Raw genomic sequence first — 21,198 nt, 5'->3', positions numbered from 1 at the left:
GGAACATTCGTTGATACGGCTATGCAGTTTTGAATGGGGAAAGTTGTACCCCCATTCAAAGACATGGAAGACATAGTACCCCAACTCTGCTCATACTACAAGAAATGAAGGCTCTTGTCTTCCTGTACAAGGCTTGCCTTCTGCCTTTCCTGTGTGTCTCTTGCCATGGCTTAGCTCAGGAAGTCCCTGGGAATCTTGATAGGGCCACATTCTCATACTAATAGCCAGGAGGAAAAGAAGAATTAATAAAATATCAAGATTAAAAATGTCATCCAAAAATAGGAGTTCCCTTTTGTTTGACTAGATCACACGCTCTAGGGGTCAGATGGAGACTCTTTCGGACCATCTGCTCAGAACATTGCTTCCCACAGCAGCAATGACTACCACAGAAGGAAAGAAAAAAGAGCCAGCTCACCCCAGGAGACATAAGCCCCAACCCCACACCCCTACAAAATGGGTCTGTGGTTCTTTACTTTCTTGGACACACTTGAACATGCTAGTCATGGCTAGGACACATGTCAAAGAGCAGTGCAGACACTGAACCGGGGCAAGGCGAGCCACATTACCTCCTGGTGAACAGCAAACCCGATGCTAACGGCCACAGTAGGGAATCTGCGAGGGAAGACAGAATGGGTTACATATAACACTGACCCTCGAAAGCTCTGTGTGTGTGTGTGTGTGTGTGTGTGAAGCCCCCACCCCCAACAAAGACCTTTCTGCACTCTGGCTGGGTTTGATTTTCAAAATGACTGTCCAGTTTCCCGTACTGCTTCCAATATAAACAGGCTCAGCTAGCCATGCCGTAAAAGAGCTAACTTAAAGCAACAACAGCGCTCTCTGGATGCCCTGGTAAGACTTAACAGCGACCATATAATAATACCAGTCAAGATGATTGTAACCACACTTCGGGTTCTCAGCAACCTAAGCCGAGAATTTGCAAAAGACCAACCCCGAATTCAGAATGTGTGTGGAGGACCCAGTAGATGGTGTCACAGACCCCGACAGACCCCAGACTGTAGCCACCACACAGATCCAACAGGGCTCATGTCCCCATCCCGCCTCCTGCTTGAGCTTCCAGGCAGTGGCAGAGGGATGGTTTTGACGCCACAGTCTGAACTTGGTTTTAGTTTCACCAGTTTGCTGCTGTGTTTCAAAATAGTCTCTCCTTTGTGAGAAGATCACAGGAGCTTAAAAAACAGGAAGGGGCAAGGAAAGACCAAGTACTGTGAACCGGCGGAGGAAAATACCAACCCAGACCACGGGCGGACAAGAGCCCTGTGCAGAAACCCTCAAAGGCCCCAGCTTTCCCTCGGCCGCGTTGGCTATGGCCCAGCACTGCGGGCTTTCTAATGGCTCAGGGCTCAGGCACAGCTGTGGCCTGGACATACTGGAACTGTCAGGTCAACATTAGAGCCTGTTTCTCAGAGGACATTCTTTCCAGCCCTAGATTCCCGAGAGGGCTGCAGAGCAGGAAGTACTGGAGATCCCAAGGACACCAGAGCCATGACACCTTAACAGGCACATGTAGCCTTTGGCTGGAATGTGGTGTAGCCACTGCATCCCCATTATGAGTACCTCGGGTGACAAACGGTCCAGAAGGGAGAGGTGCCTCACTTCAAAGCATACAGAGACAGGGGGTTGTGAGTGAAATGACAGCCCGGTGGCAGCAGATGGCACTACTCCACAGCATCTAAAGGGTCCCCTTGTTCATGCATGCCTGGGTTCTCAAGGTAACGGCCACTACAGTTCTCATGCTTACTGTGCACTACTTAGCATGTAAGCTCAGCATGGAGGCCAGAGAGCCAGGCACCCCATACCTGCCTCTGCTCACACTACTTCCTCAATGGTGTAGACATAACTTCTGAGTATGAGTCTAGGGCTGGGGAAGTGCTCGCACCACAACCATCTGCAGGAACGGCAAGTTAAAATACCAGCCCTCCAGGGAAGCCACGCCTATTGTGGCTCTGGGTCTTTGGTTCATAATATGTGGCTAATGGCAAGTATTCGTAGTTCCCATACCTGTCACTGTCAGGACCCGCCAGCCTTTCAGTCTTACTCCTGTACGCCCTGTCTGCAGTCACAAGGTTAGCTCCTGAGTGACTCTCAAATCTCACTGGCATATCCTGGTTCTGTAGCTTAGCCCCAGGTGTCCTGTCCTGTAAACAATCTCCTAAATTAGTTTCATTCTTAGGCAATTATGTTTTAAGTTTTTAAAGTATGGTAAAATATTTAAGTATTGGGAAAGCTGACCTCAAACTTGTGAAGTACTATAGGTCAGTAGTAACCAAAGACAAAGAAACAAAGAACGGGCTGGAGAGATGGCTCAGTGGTTAAGAGCACTGACTGACTGCTCTCCCAGAGGTCCTGAGTTCAAATCCCAGAAACCACATGGTGGCTCACAACCATCTGAATGGAATCCGATGCCCTCTTCTGGTGTGTCTGAAGACAGCAACAGAGCTACAGTGTACTTATATATAATAAATAAATAAGTCTTGAAAAAAAAATCAAAGAACCCCTCAAAATGTGGCTCAAGCTGGCCTTGAACTTCTGACAATCCATGTGCAAAGATGCCTTGCCAAACATATTTTTTCCTTTTTAAAATTAGATATATTTTATTTACATTTCAAATGTTATCCCCTTTCCCATCCCCCCACCCTGCTTCTATGAGGATGCTTACCTGCCCTCCCCCACCCGCCCTGACATTCCTCTACACTGGGGCATTGAGTTTTGGCTGGACCAAGGGCTTCTCTTCCCATTGATGCCCAACAAGGGCATGATCTGCGACATACGCAGCTGGAGCCATGGGTACTCTTTGGATAGTGGTTTAGTCCCTGGGAGCTCTGGTTGGTTGGTATTGTAATTTTCTTTACATATTCTTTAGAGTCATAAATAGAAAACCTTTAAACAAATATCAAGTTTTGATTTTCTCTTACAAGACTAGAAATCTACCATACACGTATGTTCCCAATGCTTATGCTATTGTAAAGAAAACCTAGGGGTCACACGGAGCTCCATAGCTGCATGCCCCCAACTCCTGCTCACCTGTGCACAAAGTTGCAGGTGCCGTCGATGGGGTCGATGATCCAGGTCGGGCTGTGGGTGAGCACACACTTGGCCCCGGAGGCTGTGGCCTCTTCTGCAATGAACCTGCTGGGGCAGGGGGCTCAGCCTGAGTCAAGTCCAACACTCAGCAGACGATTGTATGTAGCAGGGACAAGGGTCTGGGTTCCAGCCCCAGTACCAAAACACCCCCCAAACCAGACTGACTCTCACTGTTGTGGTTTTGGAGGCACAGAAGGGAAATGGAGCAGGCCAGGCAGAGATGCAGGAGTGCAGAGCACCTGAAAGAGCACAGAGGCAAGCAAAACTTGGTTCCCAATTCAGCACGGAGCTAGAGATGGATGAGAGGCAGCAGAGGCCCGAGAGGTTTAGCTGCAGAGCACAACCTGGACCACAGGAGGGGAACTGTCACCTGCCTCTCCCTTCCCCACCTAGACCCTTTACCCTTCCCTCCTTGGTCTCTGTTCCCCTTTGGGAAAAAATAAGGGTTGGACTAGGGAGCAGTGCAGTTAGCAGAATGTTCCGTGTCCCTCCTGTCCTGAGTGTCAAAGCAGATTCTTGTCTTCACTTTGACATGCTCCTTCAGGGCCAATCTGGCTGTCTCCAGATCAGAGGTTCTTGGTAAGGGGCTCTGGGTTGGCCCCTCCTTTGTAATAAGGCCCTGTATAAATAAGGTTCCCTTAACTTTCCTCAGGAGTGTGTTATCTGTCCTACTAGGAGCCAAAACCTTAAGCTGAACATGTGTGGGTGTCTTAGTTATGGTTTCCGGTGCTGTGAAAAGACACCATGACCAAGGCAACTCTTGTAAAGAACATTTAATTGAGGCTGGCTTAACAGTTTCAGTGGCTCAGTTCATTACCATCATGGCAGCAACCAAGCTGGTATTGGAGGAGCTGAGAGTTCTATATCTTGATCCAAAGGAGCCAGGAGGAGGCTCTCTCATTGGCACTGGGCAGAGCTTGAGCACTAGGAGCCCTCAAAAATCAGCCTACACAGTGACACACTTCCTCCAACAAGGCCACACCTGCTAAGAGTGCCACTTCTCATGGCCAAGCACATTCAAACCACCACAGAAGGGAATGCCATTTGTACAAATGGGGCCAACAAGCACCAGCTGCCCAGGCCAGAGGCAGGGATCCTTCTACTTCTTTTCCACCCACATGTGGGCTCAGAGAGAACGGGACCTCTTAGGTGACACCAAATGGGAGGAACACGCTTAGCCAGTTTTCTAGGGCAAAGACTTAAGGGTCATACGATTCCCAGAACTGTCTTCTCACAGTACCTGATATTCCTAAAGTGTCTTAGAGTTATGTTTTTCAAGGAAAACACACCATACTCTTTTACTTTTTAAAGACTTATTTATTTTATATGCATTAGCGTTTTGCCTACATGTATATCTATGTGAGAGTGTTGGGTCCCCTGGAACTAGAGTTACAAACAGTTGTGAGCTGCCAAGTGGGTTCTGGGAATTGAACTCAGGTCATCTGGAAGAGCAGCCAGTGTTGTTCTTAGCCAATGAACCATCCCCCCCACCCCCAAATACACCGTACTCTTAAAAACACAAGGCTTGGGTGCCAAAGCTTGAATGCAGGACCAGGCAGATTAAAAACGGTGAGAAGATACAGCTCAAGTCAAGAGGTAGCAAGCTCTCCGTGCGATTTTGACCATCAGCTGCTTCTGAGACTTTCTTCTCTTCTGGCTACTGAGTGTGGTGTTAAGTCAGTGGCGATTGTCGCTTCAGTCCATGAAGGAGCTGACAGTTGCCATTAGGTCCTCTCTTCCCAAAATGCAGCTCTGTGTCCACCAGCTAGCCCATAGGGGAGTCCAGGGTCAAACATACTGGGAAGAGACTGGACACAAATGTCCAGTTTTGGTGTCAGGGAAGGGCTTTCCTACGTCGAGGATGCTGCTTTATGTCCTGGTTGACTTAAGCACCCAACAGACATGGCTCTGTACTGAGCAGACCACAGGGCACAGGTTACAATGACTTCAAGGGGGCAGAAGGCAGCAAGGCACACCGAGTGACTTTGATGCATCACCCAGGAAGATATAGATGACTACAAGTCACCAGAGTGAATGAAAGGGACAAAGAGAAAACACAGAATCAAACTAACAGTTCTTTAAAAAGATTAACAAAAGTGACAAGCGCCAACCAAGCAGAGAGAAGAAATGCCAACTCATAAGATTAGAGATGAACATGGAGTTGTTAGAACAGACTCTAGTAAAACTCAGAAGATCACAAAATATTCCAGATTTCGATCTATAAAAAAAAAAATGCACAGATTTTTCTATTATAGACCTGCCCAAGCTAAACCCAGAAGATAGAAACAGTTCACACAGGCAGGCAATGAGATTAAAACAGTAGTGCAGTCTTTCCACAAGTCCAGGATTGGACAAGTTCACTACTGAATACCACCAAACCTTTAAGGAAGACCGAATGTCAACACTTGTCAACTACAGAGCAGACAGAGAGACCACCACCAAATTCATTCTACCAAGTTACTATTATCTAAATAATTAAATACAGTAGCATCTAAATACCCCAACTGGATAAAGACTTAAAAAACAAACAGTACAAGATGCATAAATTTATAACAAAGTATCGGAAAATAGTTCAAGAACACATTAAGAAGATGCTACCTCACCAAGATATTGGTTTCATCCTAAGGATACAAAGTTGGCTCAATACTGCAAGTCATGTAATACTCTATATGGTTAGCCTTTAGGACACAAGCATTATACGTCATAGAGACAGACTTAAGGATGGAGACCATCTTGATTGGTGAAAAAGAGGCATTTGGCAAAATTCAGCATGATTTTATGATAAAAGTCCTGAAGAAAATAGGAATAGATGAACTATCGCCTCAAAAGAATAAAAAGTATACATGATAAACTTATAGGCAGTTACATACAATGCTGAAAACTGAGCTTTTCCTCTAAAACTTGAAATGAGATGAGGACGGTGCCAACATTCTCCATTCTTACCCTGTGAAGTGTTCAGAGTCGTAGGTTGAGGGAAAAAAATGAGAGCAGAATATAAAGGTTAAAAAACAGGAAAGAAATAAAAGTCTGGTTTACGTGACTCATATATTTGAATGCTTGGTCATCAGAGAGCAGCATTACTTAGAAGGACTGGGAGGCGTGGCCTTGTTGGAGGAAGTATGTCACTGGGGGTGGGCTTTGAGGTTCCCAAAGCTCAACCCAGTATCTCCTTGTTGTCTATGGAGCCACAGGTAGACCTCTCAGCTCCTTCTCCAGCCCCATGTCTGCTATGCTCACACCATGATAATGAACTAAGCTTCTTAAACTATAAGCCAGACCTAGCTAAATGCTTTCTTTTATAAGAGTTGTCATGGTCATGGTGTCTCTTCAAGGCTGGACTGGTTGTTTGCTGTATCGCCTTTTTTTTTTTTTTTTTGCTGGAGATTTAGCTCAGTGACTGAAAACTTGCTTAGGCTATGGGTTCAACTTATACCCCCTACCCCCACCACAGAGCGCTAAAAAGCAGTAAAAGAATGTATATATTTTAACCAAAACTTGTTCTTTAATTTATGTATTTATCCATAGGAGGGAAAATGGGTGACACCTCTTATGCTCCAAACTCGGAGGAGACCACCATATGTCACTCATGGCCACACAGATACAAAGCCAGACTAGAATAATCAATGCCCAGAACTCCAGGAACTGCTCTCCCAGTTTTGGAAGTTTAGCATCTTTGAGACTTCACATGAGAAAAGACAGGGAGGCTCTGAATCCAAAGCCTGTTCTTCAAGACCTGCCATATAGAAACTAGGATCCAGGTAGGGGCTGCTCTATAGTCCCATGGGCCCATGGACCTTCTGGAGCTATGTGCAAAATGCTGAGCAAATATTTTAATTTTTCTAAGGAAAAGATGAATGTCTTATATTCAACCTTGCACAAGATGGCCCAAGAAGACAAAAGAGCTCCAGCCTTTGGTGAAAAAGGAGACCCTTGTGAAGGCCTGTGTCTTACCATCCACTTTGTTCCTAGCAAGGGGTGTCTGCGTTACTGAACACTGGCCGTGAACGGAGTCTGGCACAGATCACATTTTACCCTGTGCTCTTTGACATATGACCCTGGGTGGCAAAGGAGGCAGCGCTATGTTTTAGAAGTAGGAGAAACTTTTGCAGATCCCTCTGGAGTTAGAGGCAGGGAGAGTTTCTGAGCATGTGCTATTGAAAGTGGAACCACAATGTGGTGGTTTGAATGTACTTGGCCCACAGGAAGTGACACTATTAGGAGTCACTTGTTGGAGGAAGTGTGTCATTATACAGGCAGGCTTTTGAGGGCTCCTACACAGTGCTTAAGCTTAAGCTCCACCCAGTACAGAAGATAGTCTTCTCCTGGCTGCCTTTAGATCAAGATGTAGACCTCTTGGGTCCTCCAATACCGTGTCTGCCTGGATGCTGTCATGCTTCCCGCCATGATGATACTGGACTGAACCTCTGAACCTGTAAGCCAGTCCCAATTAAATGTTGTCCTTTATAAGAGTTGCCATGGTCATGGTGTTTGTATACAGCAGCAAAACCCTAACTAAGACACACACACATACACACATTTTAAAAAACTAAATAAGATTATTAAATAAAAAAACCAGTGCTGGGATGGGTTACCTTCTTACAACGTGTGGCCAGGGAGGTCCCTGATGCTTCTAAAACAATACAGGCTTTTGCCACTGTTGCTGGTTGCAACAGTGGTTCTCTCCCACCAGAAGGCAAGTCCCTAAACCTGAAGATACCACATGCTTTGGGTGAAGGACTTAAGAGAAACCAAGGTGAAACTAAGGTGGAACTGAGCTGGAAGCTGCCCCGTCGCTATTAGCTTTCATGGAGCTAGAAGGTGCAATGGAGGTTTCTGAGGGGAGAAATGATGTCAGTGGTCTTATTTGGCTGTAGACACTGTAAGCATATTACCAACCTGCCAAACAAGATGCACAAACTTTCTGATAGGATTTGAGGCCCGTTGAATAGGAGGAAAGTCATGTATGGAGTCATTAAAAGTCTATGGCTGGGGACACTGTAGTTCCCAGTAGAGTAGTTACTCTTGTTTCAGTGAATGGATGTGATGTGCCTGTCAAATTGTCTTTTAAATATTTACGCTTAAGTCCATAGGACTTTGAGGAGAGAAACTTCTTGTTGTAGTGGATGACAGTTACTGAGTGTCTTATAACTAGTCTAAGCACTATTCCAAGTGAGAAGTGTCCATAGAATGCTTAGCCCTAAATAAGGTTCATCATCCCCTCTAAGGCTCAGGGAACAGAGGAAGAGGGAGCAGAATGAAGTGAATTTCAAGGTCAGAGAAAGGGGTGGGGTGTTGTGAAATGCCATGTTCCAGGTATGACCTGACTAATATATATATATATATATTCTATATAACAAAAATCTCATATTTACTGATTGTTTATAAAAGTATTCCTGAAAAAGAAACCTACAGAATAGTCTTAAAAAGATTGTAATATACATTATAAAAAAGTGGAGGCTCTCCCATATCCCTAAGGAGACAGAGGGCTGGATGGTTGTTAAATCACAGCAAAGAGACTTAAGCAATCAATTCTCTTCCCTAAAAATGGAAGGATCTGGGCTTGTGCTTGGCAACTTGGGGTTTCCCATCTACCCTTCAGTGATAGGTAGCACTGCCTCTCAGTCGGGCTGTGACCTCCTTCCTGGCCTCCTCCCTGTGGTGAGTTACTGGGGTGTGCTTCCTGAAGAGACAGCTCACCTGTGTGAAGGAAACCGCTTTCGCAACTCAGAAACAATTAAATCTTCTACTCGGTGATCTGTTTCTGTCACAAGATCTGCAGCAGATGTTTTTGTTGAGACATGTTTTTCCTCAGTGAGGGCACTTCTGATGATCTGAAATAAACCATGAGAAGCAGTGAGGCCTGTAGGTCCCCTCACTGATCCCAGCCTTCTTTGGGGACTGGCTGGCCTTGACCAGGGACTGGGGTTTCTCCCCTCCTCCTTCACTGACTCATGACATCTCACCCACTTCCCAAGGTTCTTCTAAGAACCTTGACCACCAGACCTTACTCTGACTCCCCACCTGAAACTCTACATTCAAATCCCACTCAAGGCTCTACCTTTGAAGTAAGTTTTCTCTGGAAGAGAAAAGATTGGGAAAAAGGCTGGGGTGCCGTCGGCAGAAGCTCACCAAAATAAGATGGTAGAACACAGGTTTGCCTCTGAATTTGCAAAATTTGTGCGTAAGAACCTTTCTTTCTGATTCACTTTAGGAGACACACACACACACAAACGCCTGTGAATGCAGGCTACAAACATCCCCATGAGAGCTGAGCTGTGTCATAGGAACTGAGGCGGACGCTTGCTGCAGTATGTGGAAGGGCACCAGCCACCTACAGGGGCACAGCAAAGGTACTGGAGGACTCTCAGGGACCACAAGTGTAGCCTCTACAGCTGGGCAAGCTGCCAGAACATCTGGATTGAACCCACTATGACTAAACAAAAGGCTAAGACCTAGGTTGGCACCATATCTGCTGTCCTGGTGTAGTTCCAGTCCCCAAAAGGAAACCAGAACATAGTCAGGCCATCACTGAATGCTTTAAGAGGAACGATGACAGCTTGTGGAAGAAAATAATACCTCCAGTTCTATCTGGGACTGTTTTCTTCATGTCATAGCTGTCTGTCCGTCTGTCTATCCATCTGCCCAAACCTGGATAAAAGTGGTGAAGTCAGGGTACCTAAATAGACTTGACATATTCCCTCCAGAACCAGCTACCTCCCCAAATCACACATATTTATCTTTAAAGTGACATCAAAGGCTGGCAAAGCTGGCTGGGGGGAGGGGAGAGAATGCTTGCTATGAAGGCTTGATGACTTGAGTCCAGTCTCCAGAATCTTCGTAGCGGTGGAAGGAGAGGAAGTGATACACAAAGTTATCTTTCTGTCTCCACATGTGCATCATGGGACATGTCTGGCCCCCGACACACACATACATACTAAATTCATAAAAAAGTAAGACCCAGACTGGCTACTCAGACGTGACACCCTTTGCCCATTGTGATACTTAGCAGGCATCTGACCAGCACTACTTGGCCCACACCGTGTACTAAGGATGCCAAGGTGAAGAGGTCTTCTTCAGTAGGAGTGAGGGTTATAAACAGAATCCTTTAGGTTGCATTTTAATTCCGTGTTCTGTGTTTGTCTGCCTGTCTATGTGGGCACACTCACAGGAGCCACAGTGTATGTGGGAAAGTCAGAGGACAATTTGTAGGAGTTGGCGTGTCCCAGTTATAAACCCGGGTCCTCAGGCTCGGTGGCGGGTACCTTTACCTGCTGACTCAGCTACCTGGCCCACAAATGGAATCTTAAAAAACAGAAACAAGACATCCAGCGGTCCCTACACTCAACATTCCCTGTAGCAGCTCTCTCCTGCTCTGCCTCAGTGCCCCTCCCAGATGAGCCTACCTAGGAAATGCTGTTTTTAAGCTGGGCTGCAAAAATAACAGATATGCAGGAACAAAGATTTGAAAATGATGGGCAATACAGAAGCCCGAGAGATCACCTACAGGCCATTAACTTCAGCTACTGTTCACGTCCTGCCAGCGTCCTGCCAGCCTCCCGCAGTGCAGGGTTTCCTGTCTAGAATGTGCAATATCCTGCCCGTGACCATCCTGCCAATTCTCTGACGACACCGATTTACACACAGCATTGCTTGCCAAAGCCATCTCCAAAGGTGCTCATGAATTCAACACTCTTCCGTGTCTAGCTAGCTCTCACCAGCTCTCACGAAGCCCGGCGCCCTCCAGGAATTTCAAATTCTGGGCCAGTCCAGGCAGGCTACTTGGCACTAGGTGTCTATCTTATTCAGTGTATGGGTGCAGCAAAGGTAGCTGGGTAATGTGCATGCTGTCGTAGGGGGAAGCAGGGAGAGAGGGGTTCATCTCAAGATTCTAACATGGCTGCAGGGCTTCTGGAATCCTGTTGAAAGAAGACTGGTCTCAAGGTTGGGTTTGGGGTCTGAGGTCAACATATCTGGCAAGCTCCACTGTGGTAAGAAGCCAGGGCAGTTTTTATACCTTGGAGCAAGGAGGGGGGCACCAGGAGGCTGGGGCAGTCTTACACAGTCTTACTTGGCAAATGGTGTGTGTGTGCACAAGTTGTGTGCACATAAAGAAATCTCCGTTTTGAACCAGTGCCTCCTGGGACGTGCTTAAGAGGGAAGAGGCAGACATGAAAGCAGTTGGTTATCCCACTTTCACACCCATGTGGCCTCCATGTAGACTGAGGATTTAAGACAAAGATGAGAAAACTTCTGACACCTCCCCCAGTGACTTCCCACTGCTGCCAAAACCCCCAAATGCTGCACAGCTCACCCTCCACAGCCCAACACACCAAGTTGCTTTTCTTTTCATGTTTCAGACTTCCCCGCTGATCTGTTTCTATTCAGGCCCTCTTCACAGGCTGGCCCTCAATCCATCCCTCCTTCTCACCGGCCGCTTCTTATATGGTCAGTACTTGGCTGTGTTGCTTCATTGCAGTCTGAGCTCCGTGAGAGCAGAGGCTCCCGGACACTCTGGCTGCCTGTGTGGAGCTGTACCTGGCGTACAGTGACCACTAAAGAACATAAGGCACATGGACTGCTGGAGTGCTTCCTGCGACATCTCTTCCAACAGGACTAGCAATGTGAACACTGTGTGAACACTAGCTACCCCGTGTCTGTTCTCTTGGCTTTTCCTCTGGTTGGGCGAGCAAAGGTTCCAATGTGCTCAGAACCTACTATCTGGACTTTCTGAGAACATAGCCTCATCTACTATTCTGCTTTCAAAGCCAATCTCAGCCGGCCTTAAGTTCTCACCCCCACCATAACTGGCTAGCTGTACCTCCATAACCATCCACTTCCCCAGCATGAAGCACAGATGGCCCTCGCTACCCTAGGTGGTCAAGGTCCCGAGGGAGTTGTGTTACATCTTTCAAGACTTGGCCTTAGGCATCTATCTATCTCCCCTTTTCCCTTTTAGGAACAAAGCCCCTGTGTTTCAGGAAGGTCCAGAGCTGCCTTCAGAGATAACCCCGACTTTCCCCTTGCACTCCTGGGATTGGCAAGCTCTGTTTCCAGGGTGTGAATGGAGAACCTCTGCACCTTCGGAGCCATGTCCTCAAAAAGACACTGAACTTTCCTTTCAGTGGGTTTCTTCCTTTCCAGAGTTTGTGATCCTTGCTAATGACAGCCATGGTGGTCACAGGAAGAGGGCTTAGGCATAGGAAAGACAACACTAGCTCCTGGGGTGGGGGGGTTCCACAAGCAGATCCCCTCTCTGGGCCATGTACTAACTGCATATCATCCTGCTCTTGCTATAGGGGTCTGAAGAGCTTCAAAACCAGCAAGAGCCTTGTCTCTCGTGAGGTTTTGTTGCCAGATATTCCTGTTTGTGGTGGTATGAATGAGAATGGCCTCCATAGGCTCATACATTTGAATGCTTGGTCACCAAGGAGTGGCACTGTTTGAAAGGATTAGAAGGACCAGAAGGTGTGGCCTATTTTGAGTGGGTAGGTTTCGAAAGCCCAATAATAGTCCTAGCATTTTTTTTCTGTCTGCAGCTCTCAACTACTGCTCCAGTGCTGCCCAAGCCTATGATACCATAAGCCAGCCCCCAGCTCAATGCTTTCTTTCATAAGAGTTGTTTTGGTCATGGCGTTTCTTCACAGCAATAGGATGTTGACTAAGACATCATTCTCCTCTCTGACTCAGCCAGAAGCACCTCCTCCACAAGGGGCCCCTCACAGAGACCAGGATTTGTTCCACAGCACTGCAGCATGATGCAGCCTGAGGGTTCTCCTCAGCACTTGGTGACTGGTGATGACTCCTTCATTCTATGTCCACCTCCGACAAGCAGGTGTGAGCCTCTGCAGGAGCTGCCCCACCTGAACGTCTCCAAGAACAGTTGCTGATGGAGCAGATAAAGATGTCTCGCTGTTGCATACTGAGCTGCCTACTAACCACGCTGGAAGGCTTTAGCAAGAAGAACTCTCGTGATGCCATGCCTACCTCAGGGATAGCTGACAAGCTCGTTCTTTTCAGTCTAAAAGTCCTGCCACCGAGTGTGGAGCTCAGGGGCCACTTGGGGTTGGTTATTATGACCCAAAAGCCTCTATCCATATGAGGCCTCACCTTACCACAGGTTCTATAAAAAGGGGTACAATGTGGTTTGGGGATGACGTGTTATACTGTGCTCATTAAAAAAAAAAAAGACAAAAAAATAAAAATAAATCACTTTTAGCGTTTGCTGTGTTATTATGGCTGCCACAGTGTCCTCCAATAGTGGGACAGGCATGTCCCCTTACCTAGTACATCCTTTCCATCAGGTCTCATACTAAGCCTTGTATACACCTTCTCCCTGCCCTGCACTTGTTTTTGGAGACAGAGTCTTACTACGCAGGCTGGGCCAGCACTGAAGTGCTCCTTCTGCCTCAACTTCTAGAGTACAGGCATCATAGAAATTCAGTGAGGTAACTGCTGCTTCCTGTGTGGCAGGCCCTTCATACCCAGCCTGAACTGCATTAGGCCATGAAGCCACCCCAGGACCATTCCATCCCAGGCTCAGTCCCTCACTGGTCCCTCCTGCATGCCTCCTCTCCTCTCTGTCTCTCCTGACACAATGTCCCTTTTAGTTATAATGATACCCCTCACTACCCCGACCACAGGCTTCTCTCCCTGTCACACCTCAGCACATCTAGGTCTTGGCTGAGCCTCCTCCTCCTGGGTCAGTGGCTGGTAGCCATAGCATTTGACTACTAGGGGAGGGGACACTGACTGTCTTGTCTCTTCTCTGGACTGTGTGCTTTTCAGGGCAATGAGCCTTTCACCATAGCAGCTTCAGGATGAGCTCATCCTCCTCAGACAAGCAGGTAAGCCTCAGCAGCAGGGGGACGGTGCCAACCCTGTGAAACCACACATGGGAAAGCTACACAAATTCACATACCTCAGCCTGTGAGTTAACAACTGTGGGCTCATCTACCTTCTTGCTCTTGACCAGTTCCTATCACTTACAGAATAGGGATAAGCTACGTTTTATAACCAGAGCTCTGAGTTCGATAGCCACTTGGGACCCAGAGCCATGGTGTCCTTGTCTACAGCAAAGTGGCATCTGAGACACAGAGATGTTTTAAGAATACAGGCCAGGTGCCCATGCTGACGGATAACACTCTTAGACTTCTACTGCTTTGGCTCTTGTGAGAACATAAATCTGACAAAATTTAATGGCTTATGACCAGACATTTCACATACACCATATGCAAATGTTGAACAGAAACCTAAAATCCAAGGTTGAGAAAAATTGAATATATACAAATAATTTATAAATTTACAAATATAGAAATAGATTAAATATATAAAAATAATACAGAGAGATAGCTGGGACTAGCTCTTTATATTAAAAGAAAAAGGAAGCAGAAGAATTTCAACTCTTAATCTTCACACACTGAGAAGTGATAAAATGTTTTCAACCAAGCGGTAAGATTTAAAAACCTGCCACCCTGCTCAGCAGCCATAGCTAAGCTGTAGTGAGAGATGGGGGTGCATGCTGACTACCAGCTAAAGCCCTTTCCCATGACTCATTCCCCCTTAATCTTAGAGATTTTAATCATCCTGCCAACAACAAGTTAGTGTGTACTGTTATTTTTTAAGCCCTTTTCCCTTTACTCTTAAGAGATTTTAATAACTCTACCAGCAACAAGTTAGTGTGTGCTTAAAAAAAAAATTACAGGTACTATCTACAGCACGTGCTTTAGAGACCTTCTGGCATGACTTTCTCCCCCTCCAAAGAGCCCTCAGTTAATATTTAATATATAAAATGTGTACCTAAGTCAGTGAAGCCTAAATTCTAAACTCCAAAAAGAAAGGTTTGCATCTGCTCTAATGTCAGACAACCTAAGCCAAGGGCCCATTCTAGCTGTGATCTCCCTTTCTCATGCCCGGTGGCTGACTGACACCCCTCCCCCACCCCAGTCTCATCTCAGGCTTAGGCTAAGGCTCTTGCAGCTCCTGGATTCTGTACTTATTTCAGCCACGCCATCTTCGAATGCACCTTCGCCTGACCTTTCATTGTCTTCTCCTCCACCCCCCCCCCCCACCATCACTTCACTCTTGAAGATACAAAGTAACCGACAGTCTTTCAGGAAGCTGCCCCCACCTCTCAGGCTCTCTTATGTCCTTTGTGGTCTTATGGCATGCTTCTGTGACTAGTCTCCATCCACTGCAGAGGGACATGGGGCAGTGCTCACCAGAGACTAGGAGCAAGCAGAGACAGCAACATTGGGATTGCTGGGATCCTGAGAATGACTCAGCCTGGGCAAACCAAAGCCTCCCCAAAGCTGAAGTCTCCCCTTGACTTCCAGAAACCAGGAGCAACTGGGGCTAACTTAAAACTCAGGCCAGCTGAGGCTGGGAGTGAGGGTTGGGCAGGATCCCCTCTTCTGCACTCCACTTTGTTCCACTGTTGGGGTGGACTTGGAAGGGGAATGCCGGGAACTGGTTATCAACTTTTCATGATTCCAGCTACACAGCCACACCCTCCCCGGACCCCAAGGACTGATCATCAACCCAAGGCAGAGCTTTCCCTGGCTCAGCAAAGGACCACCTCAGGGACTCAGATATCAGAACCAGCTCTCCACCAGCTTTTCCTCAGGTAACACCAAAGAGGAATTCCACTAGACTCCCTACTTGCCAGACACACATGCAAAGTCTTTCTCTCCTTAAAGACACTCCATTCCCATTTTTCTCAGACAGCTTTTGTTAGCAAAAAAAGCGTGAGGAATGCAAAGAGGGGCATCCAAAGTTCCTGAGCCCCTTCCCCACTGTGTGTGTGGCGGGGAACAAAACTAAAGTTAAATAAAAATTGGAGCTGGGGTGAAGGCTCAGTCAATGAAGTGTTTGTCACTTGAGTATGATAACCTGAGTCTGGGTTCCCACCAACATAAAAGCCAAGCACAATGACACACGCCTGTGATCCAAGAACCAGGGAGATAAAGACGGGGATGGTGATGGTGGTGGTTCCTGAGGCTTGCTGACCAGTCAGTCTAGCTTAGATACTGTGAGAAATTTTGTCTCAAAAAATATGAGGATGGAGAGATGGCTCAGTGGTTTATAGCACTAACTGTTATTCTTGCTCAGGACCCAGCTTTGATTCCCAGCATCAGCTTGCAGTTCACCCCTGTAACTCCAGGTCCAGGGGATCCAGCGCCCTCTCCTGGCCTTCTTCAGAGCTGCACTCATGTGGTGCACACACATAACACTCAGGCAAGACACCCACATACAGAAACAGAAAAATCTCAAATCAATCACAGTGGGAGGCAGCAGAGGTGTAGATTGTCCTGAAGCTGTTTGTATTTTGATGTTGATTCCACTTCCCCAAGAAGAGCTGCCTAGTCATGTACTCAAGAGGTGACTTCATCTGAACCTGCCCATTTTAATTAGTAAAATAAAGGAAAGCCAGTGACTGAGGAGGGCAAGGGAGAGAGGAGGGGGTCTGAGGAGGTCAGAGTAAGAGGAGAGATCGGGCAACATGGAGGTTCCCAAGGACCAGCTAGATCTAGGTGGGATTGATTGGCGTTAAATAGTTATAAACATCAAGGATTTTACAGGTCCAATATCTCATATAGAAGGGCAGTTTGTATCTTTGTCTCTTTGGTGTAATCTTGTGTAGAGAGTTTGTGGATTGAGAGTTGGATATATAAACCTGTATGAAAAGCTAAGGGAAGGGAGTTGTGTGAACGGAGTGAGATCCGGGTGGTGGCTTGGCCAGGAGTGAGACCTCAGGGCCGATAAAGAGATAAACCATTTTTTATTTTTTAATATTTACTGCAACACAGAGGAAGACACCTGTCATCAGCTAATAGGTGCACACATCACTTGTTTTTTTCATTTAAAGAAAAACCTGAATAAAGGAAATGAACGAGGAGGAAGATAAAGTTTAGCACTCGGGACACCAAGAGAGGAGGATCCTGAGGTCAAGACCAGCTATTGATGGCTGTGTGTGGCACTGTGGTAGGGTGGCAGGGAGGGAAGGATTAAATGCTGGTAAAAGTTTCAGAGTTTCTGCATTCCCTTCACAGGCTGGCTCCTGAGAAAACAGAGCTGTAGGTAACTCAGGCACTGACTGTGAAGTGTGACATCAATACCCTCTTTCTCCACACTTTCCTTCAGTGGTAGACATCTCAGTCCAGCCCGGGCAGGAGAAAGGAGTCATCAGAAGACTTCATTACAGGGGCATTTGGGTCTCTCCCAAAGAGTAGAGCAGAAGCCCAGGCTGGGGTGATGGCATCCTGTGGGCAGCCAACTGACCATCCCTCCCCCACTCCCCCGCACCCCGTGCGGGGGCGCGCGCGCACACACACATTCTACCTCTCCTGCAAGTCAGTCAGTCTCTCGGCTGGGAAATCCATTGGCTGTCAGAACACGCCCACCGCTCACTTTCACAGGACACTGTCTGTCCCGTGTGACACCTGACTTTCAGTCCCAAATCCCTGATGTCACCCTAGTACCTTTCGAGACCCACATCCAACTCAAACTGTCACCCCAGCCTTTGAAATCCTTTTTCATCACCTCCTTCTTCACCCAGCTCTGTCACGGAATCTACGTAGCAGCCAGGCGGGCTGTGGCTGTTGAGTCTCACACAGAACTCTACATAACACCTCACATTCCGAGCGGAGACCACACACAGACCCTGAACTGTGGAACACATATTGCCCGGTGAACCGATTTCACTGTTATAAACCACAGTTTAAAAACAAATAGTACCAAAGAAGCAAAGAAATACACAAAAGACATTTTAAACCAGTGAGATAGTCTCACCCCCCCATCACTTTTTTTTTCAAGTGGGCAGAAGTCAGCTGTAGATCTGACCTTGTCTCCTGGATTCGAAACCAACCCATCAGACCCGGCATCAGCTGGTACTGAAGTGGGTATGAACAATTTGGGCAAGAATCTGAGTAGACATATTTAGGTTACATGAGACCTAACTGTGGGGTGTGCAGGCATAGCTGTCTCTAAGTTATTGTTAGCTAACCTATAAAGGGATGGCTCTCAGAAGTGTTCCTCCTGTCCCCCACACCATTTGGCCTAGCCTGCTGCCACCGGCACTTGGTACAGAGAAAGGAAAATACCTGTATAGGAGAGCTGGTACAAGAAAGGTACTGATAGGCTAGAAGAGAGGTTTTTAAATGCATGCAGCTGGAATCAAAGCCTGCTCAACATTCTTCATGTTACAAGTCATTTCTAAGATATGGCAGCACTAAAGAAAATTTAAAGGTCTCAGTCGATGACAACTGCAAAAATTTAAATTGTAGTAGCACAATTTTTCTAAATAGTCAATAATAAATTTCAGTTCTGCAATAGGAAAAACTATTTACCTTGCTCTTCCCTCACGGGTAGCACTACAGTTTGCTGATATACTATAATCCCAGCACTTGGGAGGCGGAGCCAACGGGACCATAAGGCCAACCTGGGCTAAATATGGGGACCCTGTCAGGAGGGAGAGAAGAAAAGAACAGAAGGAAAGACGGAGAAAATAATGTAAGGATCAAGGGTGTAGCTCTGTGGTAGAGGATGTGCTAGAGGCCCTGGCTGCGGTCCCCTGCAACACAGACAGACAGACAGACAGACAGACAGACAGACAGACAGACAGACAGACAGAATGGCTCCAGCAGGCTGGGAGGCTGCAAGGCAAGGAGGCATTCCCGAAACAGGAAGCTCTCAGGATGGAGCAAAGAACACGGGAGCCGATGGTATGAACTGGGAACACTGGGCGTGTCCTGGAAGTTCCCTGACTTTTTATCACTCACCCAGACCTCAACTAGCAATTGTGAGCAGCCCACAGTGAAATAGTAGGGCACTGGCACAGGTGGAGGCTGTGGCTAAGGAGGATGTAGAGAGGCCACTAGCTGTCTTTCGGTCCTGCAGGCTGCCTTGCTAAATGCTGTTTTCTCCAGTCAGAACTGGTTTACTAAAGATCATCATTTAAAGACTCTTTCCCTCTTTTCACAGGTTACCATGACCTTGTGCGCCTCAGCTCTCCCTCAGCCTTTCCCTCTCTCAATGCCAGGCCGGCAGGAAGCTGCATAATTCCCTAGAGGGAGCCCAGAGTCCAGAGCTTCCTGACCAGACTCCTAATGTCAGAATCTTTATTTGACTGCCTCTTTTGTTTGTTTGTTTGTTTGTTTTTCTAAGCTTTTTTGTTGTTGGGAAATTGCAAAAACAATCTCTTTAAGTTAAAAGGTAGAAAGCTGTAGAAACTGTGCCAGTGGCACATTGAGCTTCCAATGAGTGTCACCGAATACGAAGTATCGCTTAAGCCTCTATTTCTTTAAAGATTTAAATCTGAGAGGCCACGGGACCCGAAACTTCACTCACAACCTTTTACACAGTAGTGCCTGAGTCCTAAATGTGCTTCTCAAAGACACCAGGAAAACAACAACAAGAACAAAACATGGTAGTGGAACCTTAAAGTTCCTGCACACACTGACAAAGCTCTCTGAAAGGATGCTCCTGAGACTCAGAGATGGCAAAGAGGGTTGTCAGTTCCGGCTTATAGAGGATCTACTTTCCAGGAAGACTGTCTGCCCTGAGCTACAAGCTTTATCAGCTGTCAGGGAAGGGCCTCTTTTTTTAACTGCACATTGCACAGGGTAGTTTCAAAGCATCTGTTTTTCTGCTTTTGCTGTGTTGGGGATGTGCACATCTTCATGCAAGCTCGCTACCACGATACCCCTGGGCTCCAAGCCCAGCACCGTGTCAATATATTTTTTTTAATACAGGCATCCCTTTAGAGTCTTTTTAGATACACTTGAATATAATGCTTCTTGGATATAAGCCTTTCTGTTCGATGCACTACGGTTAACTCCTGCCCCCTCCCCCAAGTCAGCAGAGCACGGCCACATGTTCAAAGGAGCAGAGCATGGAACAAGCCCTCACTTAAACGGGGCCTGCTCTGACGTCTTGGGGACCGTTGCACATTTACTCCACCAATATTGTAAACTCGACGCTGCTTTAGAGACCGAGGAACAGTTAGGGAGCAAACACAAGAATGAAGAAGAGAAACAGAGGCGCCACAGTTAGTTTGCAAACCCGGTCTGGTTTTTTTCAGCTTTGCGCTGGTTTCCATCCTTCCGGCAGTCTAACGAGTTCCTCCTGAACTCGGGTCTGTGCCAGTCACTCCCTGGAGGCATTCTCAGGCTAAGATCCTAGGCTGTCTGGGCTCAGGATGTCTGAAGAAGGACAACCAGCTGCAACCCAGCTAGAGCTCCACGCGCCTGAGGTTGAAACAGGGAGCACCCACAACTTGGCTGCAGGATTGATCCTTAAAAAGAAACTGTGGCATTCTAACCTCGCAGGGACGTTTACGATCCAAGTGACTCAAACGCCAAGGTCAAGTACCTAGCGCTTGACCATCCATCGCCCAATGAGGAGCACGTCCCTCGTGCTTTCCCCGATGGCTGTGCCCTTCTCCCCATGGGGCTGACTCCCATGATCCCCAATGTAAGCCTCCTCTCGCTGCAGGGAGGGGGTGAAGGGCCAGAGAAAGGTGAGCCCAGAAACAACACAGGCCCTGTCCTTGCAACTCACTCCGCTCCCGCCCACGTGCCCGCAGCACGCCCACGCCGCCCATCTCGGGTGTTCCTTGGAGCTCTGAGGGGCTGGACGCTGCCACCGCACTCACTTGTCCCGCACGCAGCGCCAACTGCACGGCCACCTCGAAGCACTCGTCCCAGGGGCCCACGCCCTGCACCAGCTCCTCCTCTTCCTCGCTGCTCGGCTCCATCCTGGCTTCGCCAGGCCCTGCCACTTTCTGCTCTGTTCCGCGTGCTGCAGCCGGACCCCGGCTCCCACTCGTTGCCGCCGCCAGCACCAGAAGCTCCGCACAGTCCCCTCGCCTTCCCGCCAAGCCGTGCGTCCTCCAGCGCGCCTTGCAGCAGGAAGGCCCGCAAGGGGCTGCAGCCCAAGTAGGCGCGCCTCGCGCCCCGCCCCGCCCCCGTCTCCCAATTCAATCCCTGGCTCCGCCTTCCCTTTCCCCAACCACGCCCTTCACCATTAGTCCCGCCTTCCATAACAGGCCCCGCCCTGCGCTCTTTGTCCCACCCCCACGGCCTTCCTAGCCTAGGCCCC

At 47.7% G+C, this 21,198-nt stretch overlaps 1 protein-coding gene across 1 annotated transcript in view; it reads right to left on the bottom strand.

The window, feature by feature from the left end:
- The window catches only part of IMPA2 (inositol monophosphatase 2), a 30,515-nt gene extending 9,522 nt beyond the window's left edge, over positions 1-20,993 (bottom strand). Inside the window, exons 1-4 of the mRNA XM_080919725.1 lie at positions 20,753-20,993; positions 8,800-8,933; positions 3,043-3,147; positions 567-612 (exon numbers count right to left, since the gene is read on the bottom strand). Coding sequence (XP_080775851.1) covers positions 567-612; positions 3,043-3,147; positions 8,800-8,933; positions 20,753-20,854 — 387 coding nt within the window. The 5' untranslated portion in view covers positions 20,855-20,993. The remainder of the gene's footprint in view (positions 1-566; positions 613-3,042; positions 3,148-8,799; positions 8,934-20,752) is intronic.
- Between the last annotated feature and the right edge of the window lie 205 nt (positions 20,994-21,198).

Source organism: Micromys minutus (assembly GCF_963924665.1).
Source record: "Micromys minutus genome assembly, chromosome: 8".
Classification (NCBI taxonomy): Eukaryota; Metazoa; Chordata; class Mammalia; order Rodentia; family Muridae; genus Micromys; species Micromys minutus.
This window is presented reverse-complemented; position numbering and strand designations above follow the sequence as displayed.